Source organism: Rhopalosiphum padi, chromosome 1, assembly GCF_020882245.1.
Source record: "Rhopalosiphum padi isolate XX-2018 chromosome 1, ASM2088224v1, whole genome shotgun sequence".
NCBI lineage: Eukaryota > Metazoa > Arthropoda > Insecta > Hemiptera > Aphididae > Rhopalosiphum > Rhopalosiphum padi.
The window spans coordinates 17,104,841-17,120,301 of NC_083597.1; the positions used below are offsets into that span (position 1 = coordinate 17,104,841).

The 15,461-nt window shown below is 29.6% G+C and overlaps 3 protein-coding genes across 4 annotated transcripts; 2 read left to right on the forward strand and 1 right to left on the reverse strand.

Annotated features, from left to right (window-relative positions):
• Positions 1-5,203: 5,203 nt before the first annotated feature.
• Positions 5,204-7,659, forward strand: LOC132918520 (actin-42A-like). Its single transcript, XM_060979781.1, has 5 exons — positions 5,204-5,360; positions 5,498-5,640; positions 5,744-5,983; positions 6,606-6,980; positions 7,089-7,659. Exons 2-5 carry the CDS (start codon positions 5,515-5,517, stop codon positions 7,476-7,478), a joined length of 1,131 nt encoding a protein of 376 aa, XP_060835764.1. The 5' UTR covers positions 5,204-5,360; positions 5,498-5,514; the 3' UTR covers positions 7,479-7,659.
• Positions 5,829-11,924, reverse strand: LOC132918519 (male-specific lethal 1-like 1). 2 transcript variants are annotated; one of them, XM_060979779.1, is made up of 7 exons: positions 11,229-11,924; positions 10,836-11,112; positions 10,644-10,768; positions 10,438-10,562; positions 10,146-10,358; positions 9,823-9,930; positions 5,829-6,099 (listed from the first exon to the last, which is right to left on the reverse strand). In XM_060979779.1, exons 1-7 carry the CDS (start codon positions 11,586-11,588, stop codon positions 6,072-6,074), a joined length of 1,236 nt encoding a protein of 411 aa, XP_060835762.1. In that variant the 5' UTR covers positions 11,589-11,924; the 3' UTR covers positions 5,829-6,071. The 2 variants fall into 2 exon arrangements, with proteins under 2 accessions (XP_060835762.1, XP_060835763.1); XM_060979780.1 differs by lacking the exon at positions 5,829-6,099 and adding an exon at positions 8,096-8,455.
• A 136-nt stretch (positions 11,925-12,060) lies between these two features.
• On the forward strand, positions 12,061-15,392 carry LOC132918521 (uncharacterized). The gene is made up of 7 exons (XM_060979782.1): positions 12,061-12,462; positions 13,072-13,154; positions 13,217-13,583; positions 13,650-13,774; positions 13,836-14,010; positions 14,078-14,307; positions 14,415-15,392. The coding sequence occupies exons 2-7, from the start codon at positions 13,092-13,094 to the stop codon at positions 14,559-14,561; spliced, it is 1,107 nt and encodes a 368-aa protein (XP_060835765.1). The 5' UTR covers positions 12,061-12,462; positions 13,072-13,091; the 3' UTR covers positions 14,562-15,392.
• The last annotated feature ends 69 nt before the right edge of the window (positions 15,393-15,461 follow it).

Below are 15,461 nucleotides of genomic sequence, written 5' to 3' on the forward strand. Positions count from 1 at the left end.
TACATGTAAAATATATTATAACGTATACGATATATGTATACATAATAAAATATAATTGTTTTAATATGTATATCTATTTAAACAGGAAATGAAGTGAGTAAATGTATTTCTATTCATTATTATTATATCCGTAAAAGGATTTAACGGACACATTCGACACTATCGAGAAGATCTTGTCATTGAACGTTTACGCGCTAGCTGGTACTACAGACCTATTCATCCTTGAGTTAATATATTTTTACGATTTAAAAAAAAAATTCATTCGGTGCAATGTTTATAAACAATTCATTAAATTAATTACACTTGATTTATTTATATATATGTTTATAATTTTATAATTATAAAGGTTAATTTTTAAATATAACTCAGTACGATCTTTTTTATTATTAACATAATTTCATAAAAATATGTATCGATATCGATATCATATCGAATAGGTACCAATATCCTAATATCGAGAATCAATTTATTGTCAATTTTTTTATCTATTATACTCATATAATAAAACGTATTTACGAGTAAATACTTATTATATTTTATATTACCTGTACCTATACAGTATGTGACACGATAAAATATATATTTAATAAATTAAATAATTTAAATAATATTATTGACTATATAAGTACTTATGTTTCCTATTTATAGTATAGATGATGATATCTAATTAATGATCTGAATTCTTTTTTCCGAGTGCGTGTTAACTATTACAATTAATAAAGACTAACCACTAACTATAACCATAGGATTATATTATACAGGTATAATTGAGTGTCTGTGTGAGTGTATGCCTATATAAAAAAATGATTTTGTTCGAGAATTAAAAAACCAAACCCTACGTTGATCGTATTTATTCGAAAATCGATGATTGACAATAGTTTAGCAAATATGATGAATATTAGAATACACCTAATGGTCCTAATGGATTTCAGAATTCAATACTATTAATATTACGATACTGTATACATTTAAAATACCTACACAGTTTACCTAAGTGTATAACATATTCTCAGTGAAATGACGAATATTCCTAAAAACATCGACCTACTCACGGTAAGATAATCGCTGCATGCATATTTACCCAATACAAGACTGAAGACACAAGTTAGAGGTAGGTACTTAAGACCTAATAGTATGATAATAACCTATGTATACGATACCTATATGATTATGCGTATATTATATTGGTAATAGGTGTAAAGTTAGTGGGTGGAACCCATTACAAATAAAGATGATATACACGCAACGGACAAGCAACGAGTAGGTATTGAAATTTTATTTGTAGCGACAGTGCGATTACACAGTATTTTACCATGTGTCCGTGTTATATGTATATATATATATATATCGTTATTCGTTACATTGATAGTACCCATTATGATATTATGTTAATATAACATTATATTATACTTCATTTTATACATAGCAACGAAATAACGTCATGATATCAACACGCGCGTTAACTTATAATAAACTATAAAGCACAATACTGTGTGCGTTGCACTTATTTATAATTTATGATTACCTCTGCGGTCCGCGAACAGGTTTCGCGCGAGCGACGACAGGCCCATTTATGGACGTACCGATACACTTCCATATTTGTCGAGATTCGCCGTCGATGTCATTAATAAATTTCGTATGTACATAGCATATAGGATGATTATTTTAAATGTTAACTCTTATTTAAGAAATTTTTTTTAGAAAAAAAAAACAGTTACAAACTTACAAATAACACATTAAAAAAAAATGTTTATTATTTTTAAATTTTTTGAATGAGTTTACGGTTAACAGCGATAATGATAAAAAATAATATTTTCGATTAACTTCAAACTATCTAACAAATATTTATAAAATCGTTAAAACATTTCGAGAAAACAAGTTATTTCCTTTAAAAGAATCACTCTGTATATAAATCCAATAAATCCAATAAATAAATATATGTATATATATTTATATACCTATATTTGTATATATGTACACTATGGCGGCGCACATGCGTAATAATATTATTATTCGGACGCGCAGAAAGGGAAACCATATATAGTGACTATATATTATGTATTATAGGTACGCGTTATTTCCTCCATCGCAAAATAACGCGGTCGCCGTTAAAATATTTCTGTTTACCTTAGGATAATGGCCTATTGGTTATTATACACCATTATAATTTAAAATAAAAAGATTAAAATATATACTTGTATCTGACCATGGACGTAAAATTGGGATGGGGTAGACTTAGTCATAGAGCCTACTTTCTTAAGGGTGGGGGCTTAGCCTGTCCTTAGGCCTTAGCTGAGTTAAGCACACGAAGAATTTTATTCAATAAAGTAAATATTAATTTAATTAATATTTGATAATAACAACTTAATTTTTTTTATTATCAGTTTTCAAAATGTTAATATTAATCATAGTATAAAGTACTCTATGTAATTTGCTATTTTTGATATATTATAATATTATCATTGATTTTGTATGTTGTGTATAATGTGAATTATAAACACGTGGGTGATAACTACGTGAATCTTTAATACACCCCTCCCCCCATAATTTGTTTTCTTGAAATAAAAAAGTTCTATAATAGAACGAAATTTAATACTTGTAGTCAATAATTAAATTTTAGAAACATTTTAGATTTTCAACATTTTATATGCATTAAAAAATAAACAAATATAGTTTATCTAAATATCTAATGAACAATTTTAAATTTTAATAATAATGCAATACATAAATATTATTTATAACTATAGGTATATTAACTTATAATATTATACATTTATTATTTTATTAATAATTATAAATTATACAAATAAAGATTCGTTTATAAAAATTTTGTTTTTTTTTGTTATAATATTATATTTGTTTATAATCAATATATAATTATAGCTATATAACAGAAAATTTCAAATGACATTTATTAAAAAATATAGATATATTAACTATTATATTATATACTTTTATAAACTCTCGCTATGCAATGTACCTACAAGCTCAATTTCCCAATATTATAGGTAAATATTATAACATTTTTAGAAAATTCAAAATATAATTATAACACTTTAAATTAGATTAACGTGCGTGATGCGAAGAAATCCAAATTTAATACTAGAATCTTGTTAAAAGTTGATACTTTTTATTTCTAATTTAATTAACAACTATTACTCCATTTCTAGTACAGCTTGTTTAATTTAATTTTTATACGTCCAAGGCACAGCTATATATGCGATCTGTTCATTATTGCGTACGACATACACGATATGCCTATTAAAGTAAATAAATACTAGTAACTGGAAATTACATTTTAAAACATTATTGGTCGATTCACAATACCATTTTAAGTTCTACCAATCGAATTTATGTTTAAGTTTGTTGATACATGTCAAAACAGCTTATGTCATCCACTCGTGAATCACGTGATTCCATATTTTAAAATTATTTTTATTGTTAAATATTATAACATGTTAAACTAAGAGCTTGATACGTTAAAAAACTGAGTAATATATAAATAGACTAATAGAAAATAATAATTATAATTATTAAAATAAGCTTAAAAATCCCAAATGTTTAAAAACGCAATTTAAAATTTGAAACATGTAAACAAATTTACAAAAAATACTTATCACTTTTTTATGTTCACTCGTTAATGGTATTAGGTATTTGTTAATATTTTTATCATTCATGTTTAAAAGATTGTAATATATTTTTATACAAATAAAATTATAAATACCCTACTAATCAAGTATGATTTATTTATTTGTATATAAAATAAAATTGTAACAATTACAATAGGTATAACCTATATAAAAATTGAATTTTGATTGAGCCCCTTGTTAATTAATTATAACTTTATAAGTAATTTAAATAATATCTTGTTTAAGGAACAGAAGTAAAAGGTTTTATCTATTATACTTAACTTATAATTAACTTACAATATTATTTTTAATTGCATAATAAATAAAAATAACATAGCTAGTCGTTAAAAAAATATTTTAAATTTATAACATGTAATTTAATATAATATAGTAATATTATGAATTACACGCATCGTCAATTACTCATGTATGATCGAATATAGATCATGTACGTGAACTTACCTTATGTGTACATGTGGGTAGGTATATAAAAGGCGCGGTTATATGCGCGTCTTATATGTCAATTGAAGATTTGTATAATATAATACATACCTATATGATATATTATTTTTCACAAAACATGTTCACCCTCTTTTATCACTTAATAATGCATTTATTCGAAAAATATTATTCATGAATCATGATGATCAAAGCATCAAAACTTTTAAGCCTGATATTGTGGATTATTGTCATGATCCCTTCATACTTAAGTTTAAATAGCTCAGAAACTATGACCTAACTCGTCTGAATTTTGAATTAGAATATATGCATCAACAGTACAATAAAATAGGTTGAATTTCATTTGAAAATAAAAGTTTGTATCGCCACGTATCGCGGAGCACACCTTCAATAGTATTAAAAAACCCCCAAATTTCAACGTATTTAAAAAAAGGTACTGAATTATAGGTATATACTCAAAAATTTCAAAAATTAGAATTGGAATAAACTCGTTATTAAAGAAAAATGGGGGTGAGCATGCTTGGTAATTCACTCTGTATACATTTCATGTGTATGAATAGATACGTTTAGATAATTATAAAATCGGATTTTCGCAATTAACCATTGAAAGTGATGCCTGCGGTTTTGTAGAACGCAAGTCCCGATTAAAACCCACCTAAAAAAAATCCATTTTTACGCGGAAACACCTCCATTTTCGAAGAGTATCATATATGATATATAGTTAGGTATATATCACGCTTGCAAGTTGCAACTATCAAACGACCAAACCTTATATGATCCCGCGAGAACCGAACAAATTATTAACGTATAGGTACTTCGAGAGGGGGCTAATAGAGACGAACGCACTTATTTATAATAAATATATTATTGGCGCGTTAATACATGGCTATATAGGAACCTACATATATGAGTAGTAAATATAGGTATACGCGTTATCGTACGCTCGTCCGACCGACAGCCTCTGAAAAAGGAATTATATTAACTGCAGCGTGATTGACCGCGTCACATATGGTCATAAACTCGCGCGTATTGTGTTCGCGTCGCCGACGATGACGGACAGACGACCTTTACCGTCGTCGGGCCCGTTGCTGCACAACGCGAACCCTACCACCGCGGATTTTCACTTTCGACCGCCGAACGGTGTCGTACCTATATAAATTGACGCGAGCCCGCCATCGCAGTGTACACACATTCGCCGCTCTCCGATCGCATCGCGCAAACGTCGTTCCGTTTGCACATTTATTTATTTATTTATTTACCGCTGTTCGGAAGGTAAAAATTTGTTCAAAAAAATCGTTTTTTATCGGCAAGACGGCGGATTTATTTCTTTTTATAGATTTTTGGTCGTTTGTCTCGCCGATGTCGTCGTAGTCGACAATAAGTCTTATTTTTAATTTTTTTATTTCTAGAAAATTAAACCGAAATCATGTGCGACGAAGATGTGGCAGCTCTGGTGGTGGACAACGGTTCCGGTATGTGCAAGGCCGGATTCGCTGGTGACGATGCACCCAGAGCCGTATTCCCGTCGATTGTCGGACGTCCGCGGTACCAAGTAAATAACAGCAAATATTTATATTAACGATTATGATTTCTGATTATTAATTACCCGCGACATATTTCGATATATTATACTATCACTGGTCGCATGTCTGTAGGGCATCATGGTGGGCATGGGACAAAAGGACAGCTACGTCGGTGACGAAGCGCAGTCCAAGAGGGGCGTACTGACAGTCAAGTATCCCATCGAACACGGTATCGTCACTAACTGGGACGACATGGAAAAGGTATGGCACCATACGTTCTACAACGAGCTCCGTGTAGCCCCCGAAGAACACCCTGTGTTGCTGACCGAAGCACCGCTCAATCCGAAGGCCAACCGTGAGAAAATGACACAGGTAAGCAACGATGCTGTGAAACTTCTAGACTTCGTCCGCCAGAAAAATTGTTCAATACGTTCTTGTCCTATATACTTATATTCGCGTTTTACTGGTTGATCGATTGGTCAAAAAATCTGCAATTGAAGTTAATTATTAATTATTGTATACCTACCTAATTCAGGGCAGGCGTGGGTCTATAAAATATACTTAGAACGCATTTTGATGCCGTTATATTTTAACAAAATACAAATATACCAATTATTATAATCGACCTATACAATGGTATTACAAGCCCCAATAATGTCAGTCTTATGATAATTAAGTTTTTTACACGTTACACATAATATAGACAAGTATAAATATAAAACATAACAAATCGATATTTCGAAAGTCCAGACTTCCGTGATTAAACCAACAAACACTTGGGTAAACGGTAGGAAAGGGGGGCGTTAATAATTCTGATACAGGATTAGACACCATACGCGAAAACATAGTCACCATTTACGATCAAAACCAAAAATCACGAATTTAACGTTTCTATAGAGAAGCTGCAATGAAGATCAATGCAGCAGTTATCAATCGTACCATTTATCTACCATGCGTTTTATACGACGAATATAATACATCTATTTATTTTCAGATCATGTTCGAAACGTTCAACACCCCGGCAATGTACGTGGCCATCCAAGCCGTACTCTCCTTGTACGCTTCCGGTCGGACGACTGGTATAGTTTTGGACTCGGGTGACGGCGTGTCCCACACAGTGCCCATCTACGAAGGTTACGCCCTACCGCACGCTATACTCCGTCTGGACTTGGCCGGCCGTGATCTCACAGACTACCTAATGAAGATCCTCACCGAAAGGGGTTACAGCTTCACAACTACCGCCGAACGAGAAATTGTTCGCGACATCAAGGAAAAGCTGTGTTACGTGGCGCTCGACTTCGAGCAGGAGATGCAGACAGCTGCGTCGTCCAGCGCTCTGGAGAAGTCGTACGAACTCCCAGACGGACAGGTGAGTGTAATGACCGACGAGTGATGCTTCAACCCCACGACTCGGAAGTCGTTAATACATAAGTACTTGATATAAAATATTATTTTATAATCGTTCCTCGCTCTTCAGGTAATCACTATCGGAAACGAACGTTTCCGGTGCCCGGAATCGTTGTTCCAACCGTCATTCTTGGGAATGGAATCGGCCGGTATTCACGAGACCACGTACAACTCTATCATGAAATGTGACGTGGACATCAGGAAGGACCTGTACGCCAATACGGTACTGTCCGGCGGCACTACCATGTACCCGGGCATCGCAGACCGGATGCAAAAGGAAATCACATCACTCGCCCCTTCCACAATGAAAATCAAAACGATCGCACCACCCGAACGCAAGTACTCCGTATGGATCGGTGGCTCCATCTTGGCGTCCCTGTCTACTTTCCAACAAATGTGGATTTCGAAGACCGAATACGACGAGAGCGGTCCGTCCATTGTTCACAGAAAATGCTTCTAATGTGCAGGACTACGGTTATAGCAGTTATACACACTCACACTCACATAATATACAATATATAATATATATATACATTTTACATATATTATATTGATGTACACATATAACTATTTATATATTTAATTTATTAAGTTATTTGGAAGTATAAACAGATTGAAATATATATAAATACCTGATTGTATTATAGAACTATATAATTATACCTAACATAATATATAGTATATTGGTACCTACATAAATACTAGTACAGTAGTACCTAATTATCACAACATTAATTAATTTATGAGTGTGTTACCTTACAGACTGTATACAAATTATCTATTTTAAATATTTGACAAGCTATAGAAATGATCATAATAGTGTTGAACTATTGAAGTAAAATACTCGATTTTTCTCATTAAATAAAAAAAACATGTCAAAACTCAGACAAAACTATCAAAACAAATACAAATTTTTATAACTTCACTCAGAAACTATCATTTTAACACATATTTTTGTATTGATCAGTGCAAAATCGCATACATTTTTAACACTGGATAGATGTTACCACTAAAAATGTGTAAAACATTTTAAAATTTTAATATGTTTTAATATTTTAAATCAAAGGTAACAAAAAAAAAACTTGAAATTTAATTTATTAATCATATAAAAATCAAAATATCAAAAATGTTTACAAATATTATAAATTTAAGGTTCAATAATACATCATTTTACCATATAAACATTATAACAATTTTAAGTAATAATAGGTAGTAGAACTTTATAAAGACAGTAGATTCATATTAAAATAGGTTACATATTTTGGTTGATGTGATTTTTGCAACCTTACTAGTTACTTCAACATTTAACAAAATCCTATAATTATGGATAACTACTTTACCTTGTTACCTACTAGCTTCAAGTAATATTATTTCATTAGTCATTGTATGCCAGAATACAATTTAAACTGTATTTATATCATTGTTAATCATTGTTCACTGAAAAAAATAAGATAGAAATACATACAGAAAAAAATATTTCCTTGATTATACTTAAGCAACATATGTCAATTTATTTTTCAACTTTTATAATTCTATTAAATTTATAATTATGGTTATTGTTTTTTAATCGCCTAAGAGGATTTGTTTAAACAATTATAAATATACAATATTCTATAGCAAGCTTATTTGTACATAAAATTTAACAGTTATTAAAAATATTGACTTGCAAAAAACTTGTTTAATATCTACATTTGGCACTAAGTCTTAATTAAAATGTCTTGATATTAAACTATACACTCTACGTCATGACACCACTTTACTCAGTTGTTTCTACAACCAATAAAATTCATAAAAACTTATATCAAATTAATAGTTCTATTTTCAAGACAAGTATTATATGGGAAAACAAATTAAAATAAATTACATTAAGAGTAAGCATTTCATATTAATATTTATATCGATATCCCAGGATATTAATAGATATTGTACCCATAGTATTTAAGACTTCAAAGTCAAATGCCTACAAACTAAAAATGTAAATTGACACTGTGTTTACATGAATTAGGATTTAATTATTAGTTTGATCAACTTACAAGTGTACTAAGTGTTTAAAAAATAGCTATTTGATTATGGTATTTTTTTTAAGTAATAGTATAATAGTAATTAATATTTAATCCTACCAGAAATCATATTAGCAATAGTGGGTCACAGATTTGAAACATATTTTATGAATCAGTGAATTAGATTTTGCTTAACATTTGACAAATTTGGTTATTTCAAAGTATGCTACACCACTCGCATAATAGCATAGTATCTGTAGATGTTTCATATATTATATCCAAAAAAGTTCTTACTAAAAAATTGTCAACTCCAACCACTGTGAAATAAAATACAACGGGTTATGTCGAGGGATTTCTTAATACATAAACAACTTGTTCATTGTACACAGGAAAATGCTTTAAAAAACATGGATATTAAAGTGATATGGTGACATAGTCATGTTAAAATCATAGATACAGTATATAGTATATACAATATATTAATAACTAATTAAATTATTTTAACAGATTGAAAATACTATTTTATAGGACTTTAGCAGGGTACTATATTTATTATTTGCAACACTTGAATATAAATAAAATTTCAAAGAAAAATAAAATTGATAATAGAATAATAGTACAAAAAAATAAAGTAAAATGTCCTAAATACTAGATAAATATCACAACAATTGTTAATCTTTGTGGTTGTAAATTATACATACAAGATTTTTTTATACATTATATAACAAATAATTAAATGGTTTAAGCGGAAGAGTCCAGATCTGTTATTTTTGTCACAAAAATTACATGAAAGTAATAACTTACATGGTATCATAAAACTGGCTACAACCAGAAGAACGAAGTTCACGCATGTTACATTCTTTTGGTGCTTGAGACCCGTCATTACACCATTGACTATGACAAAATTTATATCTGTAAAACAATTAAGATAGTGTTTTGTTAAATGTTCATAATTTAAATACATTAGTAACTGATGCTCAGTAAAATTCAAACTAACAAAATAGACAGAATATAATTTAAAAATAAATTAAAAATTAATAAAACAGTATAACAAAATATATAACTAACATAATGTTATGAATTAAATTACATAAGATTTTTGATAAATAATATAAGTAGATACTAACATTTCAAGTTTCTTTTTAATATGTAAGTTGCTACCAAATGCAGACACAGGTAATTTATCTGTGATTTCGATTGCTTTGATATTTGATGGACTGGGCAATAAAGTTGTCAATTCTTCCTTATTATTGTCATTAGATTTTTGTAAATTGTGTTTATTACGACCTTCCTTCAAATATTCTACGCGTTTTAACTCTCTAATTCGTTGCAAATCCCATCTGAAAAGACAATATAAAAATGTTAACAATACATAATATATGTATACCAAAAAACAAAAAAAATCTTTAATAGCAATACCTTTTTCGTTTTTGTTCACATTGTTCAAGTCTATAGTGTCTGCTTTCAAAGATATCATCAGACATATTTTCAGTGCCTTCCATTGAATACCAACTAGAATATGTTTTAACCCTCCAACTTGGTATCTACAAAATAATAAATTTTAATGTAATAAAAAGATTACTAAATACTTAAAAATAAAAACATCTATTAAATAAAATACTTACTTCTAAATTACTACTACTATTTTCAGAAACTGGTTCATCTTTTATAGGATCATAATTTCCCAGACAAGTGTAATATGCACTATCTGCTGTGATCAAAGACAATTCTTGCATTTTACCTATTTTAGCTTCACAGAAAATACAGTAAATAAAAATTATATACTGTCAAGAAAATTTTATTTTTAAAATGCCAACCTGATTTAGCTCGTGTAATCCTAGTTCTGGGGCGTTTTGTTGGGTTGGATTCTAATGGATCTGGGTTTGGCTGTTTTGTAGCAGCTTGACGAATTCTACGCTTCTTAGGTTTATTGTCTTGTTGTTCCTGCTGATCATGTAGTTCAGCCGAACTCAAATCTCCCATACCAGATGAGCATGTTGAAGAAACTGGTGTGAATGGCAAAACATCCAAGTTTTCTTCTATAGCACTTAAATCAGCTATTTTTTGATTAGCTTCCGCTAACTTTTGTTGGAGCTGTACAACAAATAATCAAAATTTTAATGAAAACTATGTACTTTAAATTACATTTTGAAATTATAATATAAACTTTTACATCCCTAAATTACTATAATTGTTAAATGGTCACTCACATATTCCACTTTTTTTGTCAACTCTGAAATTTCTTCGTTTTTTTGGGAAAGATTACTTGAGCACTCTCCTAACATCATGAGATTTCCAAGCGCCAAGTCCTTGAGTCTATTCAGCTCATTGGACGACGGCGGGTATACGCGGTGGTTGATAGAGGCCACTGCCTGATCACTGCCAGCGGCCACGGTTATCTTAGACGCGGCCATCACCATTTCATTTTGGTCATCGAGCACCTGCTCACAATGGTTCACGTATCCACCAGCCACGACGCCGCCACCGCCGTTCACAATCCGACACTCTTTGGACATCGCCGAGACACGACCGCTACCACCGCTGTTACATCTCCCCGCCGCGCTTATCATCTAACAGAATTGATTTACGTATCTAACAATGACCGTCAACGCACCAGAGCGATTTGGGGAGAATCGCGCGCACATACACTTTCGGTGGTGAACTGGTGAAAAAATTTAGACAAGAACTGATTTGTGAAGCATAAATGTCGAGAAATGTCGACGAAGAACGAATTGAACGTCAAAACGCTGAAACCGGTAGTACGTCGTATAACGTGCGCAATGCGGTTTAGTTTGTCCGTTTGTCTGCCGTCAGCCGTCGCGTTTCGGTGGGTAATAATAACAATAAATGATTGATCAACGAACGCGGTTCGCAATTACGGTAACACAATAATATTCAAAACACAAACAAACGCGTTATCAGCGCGCAAGGACGACAGTGTGAGAGTGAGCGACACATCAAACGAGCGAGACAGACATCTAGTGGACAGGTTAGCCAACGTTACATCAGTCCTTTTTCCCTCGTCACGCGTACTCCCGGAGGATACCGCAAGTCTGTCAGGTTAAAACCATACAGTCGGTGGTGCTTATTATTACGAACGAAATTTCACGTCTTCTCAATCTTCTCATACTATATTAGACGATAATATGTAGCCAAATATACCAGTTATTACCTCTGAATTTGTGTTATTTTAAGTTTACGCCAATATCTCTTGTTGCGAATTCCGATCGAGTTTTTCTTCATTTTTTAATTCAAACACTTTTCTAATATTTTTTTTCTCGTATTACTGTTGTATAATACAACTGTCGTTTGCATCATAATATTAAATGTAATAGAACAACTACATATCTATATATATATATATATATTATATTAATAAAAAACATTTCTCAACACCGTCACTTCTTTTTTTGAAACAATACGACGATTTTATTGACGTTTAAAGTAAGTGAACCGTAAATAATTTGTATTTTATAAATTATTATGTGCTGATTAATGTAGAAACTAATTATTAGGTACTATACATAAAACAATATTTTTAATTAGTTATTAAATACAAATGTATTACCTGAAATATATGAAACAACTTGACTAAAATATTTATTGATAAATACTAAAATTACCAATTGATATACTTATATACAATATCATAAGAAATTATTATACTATTATGATTGGTAAAACTTAGTTGATATAACAAGTCTTAAGTTTTTTAATCAAATAATTATTGTATTCATGAAAAAAAAAAATTATAAATTACATGTATTCTTATTTTTAAATACATTTAATCTAATTTACGGCCTTTCAAATTTTATATTATTGTATGTTTTATAAAAAAAATAATATGTTATAATGTTATACATTACTTAACACATAAAAAGTAATGTATATTATAATGATCTTATAAAACAATGGAATACAATTATATTTTAAATAGTAAAATAATATTTTAGTAGGTACTTATAGTTATTTAAAACTTTATATATAAATGTTTACCTACTTTGTATCTGTCCTATAAGTAATATATTTATTTTAATCATTTTTTTTTTTAAGGTGTCTTTCCATTTATAACAATGCCTAAGAAGAAGATAATTGTACACGATGAACCTGTACCAGCAAGACCTCATAGAAACATGGTAAGTATTGATTTACTAAATTATGTGACATTACTTTCAATTGGTTTCTTTTTTAAATATAGAAAGCCAAAGTTGTATTTGATCCATCTGATAATCATATACCGAAGAAGAGAGCTAAATATTCTTATAAGAATGAAAAACCTACAGAAGCCACTACTGTAAAAAAAACTACAAATGATAGAAGAAAAAAACGAGATACTACTTCTAAGTCAAAAAGTCTTCCAGTAAATCCGGTTACTGAATTAGCAGATTGTTCGTTAACTGAAGTCAATTCTATATCTCCAGTACATTCACCAATAAATTCTTCAGTAAAGACAGTAAAGAGTGCTACTGCTGAAGTAACTCAGAATTTATCAAAAATGTGTTATGTGTGTTCAAAAATTTCAGAAGATAAAGAATTAATTGATTGTCCAATTTGTTTGATTAAAGGTAAAAATAATTATAGTACACTTTTTTCTTTTTTTTTTTCTTTAAATTGTTAATTCATTTTTTTAGCTCACAAAGACTGTATAATAGTGGATGAGCCTGTGTGGAAGTTCAAATTAAATTTTAGTCCTTGGCTCTGTAAACAATGCAGAAGACTAAATTGCAGTAATTGTCTCGAAGATAAAAAGCAGAAGGTAAGTTCATTAAAAATATTAATATTTATTAACTAAATACTTAATTACTTAATTTTTTTAGAAAGAAATGCATCACTGTGTCTCTTGTGATGTTGGTTTACATAGCATTTGTTTTGAATCATATGACATTAAACCTTTGCATAAAGTAGAACCTGATATGTATGTATGTATCCCTTGCATGACTTTGGCTACTCAAATAAACACAGAAGAAGTAGAAGAAGTATTTGAAATTAAAGGTAATATTAGACAATTTTAATTTATTATAATTATTAACTTTATAAATTAAAATAAATTTGTGTTTAGATGATATTGAATCAAACATATCCAGACCATCCAGTGTTATGTCTATATCATCTAACGAAAATGACACCGGTTCTAAAAGTAGTTCATCAGATAGTTCAACAGACTATGATCAATATGAGGATTACCATAATACTGAAATACCAAATGTATCGAAATGGAGTAAAGAAGAACTAATTGAATATTTATCAAAACGTTTACCTCAAGAAATTGTTGATCATCTATCTCATTTTGTAAGATAACATTAATTAATAAAAATAATATTTTATATAGTTATGCTGTGCATAATTTATAATGATAAATTGTTAAATTTGTACTCAGAAGTATTTTATAATTTTAGGATATTGATGGTCGCTCTATACAATTACTTCAACGGAGTGATATTGTAACAAACATGGGTTTGAAACTTGGACTTGCATTGAAATTTTATAAACAAGTGCGGATGTTACAGTCACAAAGTACATATGATCGCTTATTCTGGGAATAATAATTATTATACCTAACATCTATTTATCATCGAATGATATTAAATTGTGTTCATGTTTTTTTTTTTTATATATATATATAAATTATTATTTTTGTAGTAAGTTTAAAAACCGTCCTTTCAAAACTTGAAATCAAATGCAATTATCTGTTTTTTAATTTCTCCATGTTTACAAATAGTGAAATAAATTTTTGAGCTATTTTTCTATAGAAATACATTATTGTTTTAGCTTAATTGTATATAAAGACTAATCAAATTTATATTCTGTATTATTTAATGATGGCAGTTACTAGTAATAAAAACCCCTTAGAACACGCTGCTACTTTGGCAATAATAGATAGGGCCATGACCTTGGCTATAAGCATAATAATTTGATCATGTTTCTTAAGCTAATAAAAAACTTATAATTTTTAATAATTCACCATAGGTACACGAAAATATGTAATGAACAATAATATTCTACTATATTCTAAATAATAATACTACCTCTAACCTACTTGTATTTACATCCAATAATGGCTTTTTGTATTATATATGTATAGAATATTGTCATATTGATTTTTATTTTATATATGTAAAATATATACACTATTTTTTAAATTCATTTCATTTTTATTAATATTATATATTAATATATTATTTACTTGTGCAGTTGTGCGTTGAAGAAATGTCAATGAGTTTTATTGCCAGTAATCTGTATTATATTTTTCATACCTTGTGCTATTCAATCTCTACTTAATACTGTTTATCATAGAATACATGTATTTTTATTTTACCTTAAATAGTATAACCAATTTCTTGATTGAATCAAAAAAAGTAATCATCTCATATTAATTATTTTTGTTTTTTTTCTTCAGGGCTGTAATCTCATTTTTCCATGACCAGGTTACATGACCTTATAAT

Coding starts and splice junctions, on each gene's coding strand:
- LOC132918520 (XM_060979781.1), top strand. CDS start 5,515: ATGTGCGACGAAGATGTGGCAGCTCTGGTGGTGGACAACGGTTCCGGT. Junction 5,641..5,743: donor TCGGACGTCCGCGGTACCAA/GTAAATAACAGC, acceptor GCATGTCTGTAG/GGCATCATGGTGGGCATGGG. Junction 6,981..7,088: donor ACGAACTCCCAGACGGACAG/GTGAGTGTAATG, acceptor CTCGCTCTTCAG/GTAATCACTATCGGAAACGA.
- LOC132918519 (XM_060979779.1), bottom strand. CDS start 11,588: ATGATAAGCGCGGCGGGGAGATGTAACAGCGGTGGTAGCGGTCGTGTC. Junction 11,113..11,228: donor TGACAAAAAAAGTGGAATAT/GTGAGTGACCAT, acceptor TTTGTTGTACAG/CTCCAACAAAAGTTAGCGGA. Junction 6,100..9,822: donor AGCCAGTTTTATGATACCAT/GTAAGTTATTAC, acceptor CTTCAATTGCAG/ATTTTTTGACCAATCGATCA.
- LOC132918521 (XM_060979782.1), top strand. CDS start 13,092: ATGCCTAAGAAGAAGATAATTGTACACGATGAACCTGTACCAGCAAGA. Junction 14,011..14,077: donor AGAAGTATTTGAAATTAAAG/GTAATATTAGAC, acceptor ATTTGTGTTTAG/ATGATATTGAATCAAACATA. Junction 14,308..14,414: donor TTGATCATCTATCTCATTTT/GTAAGATAACAT, acceptor TTATAATTTTAG/GATATTGATGGTCGCTCTAT.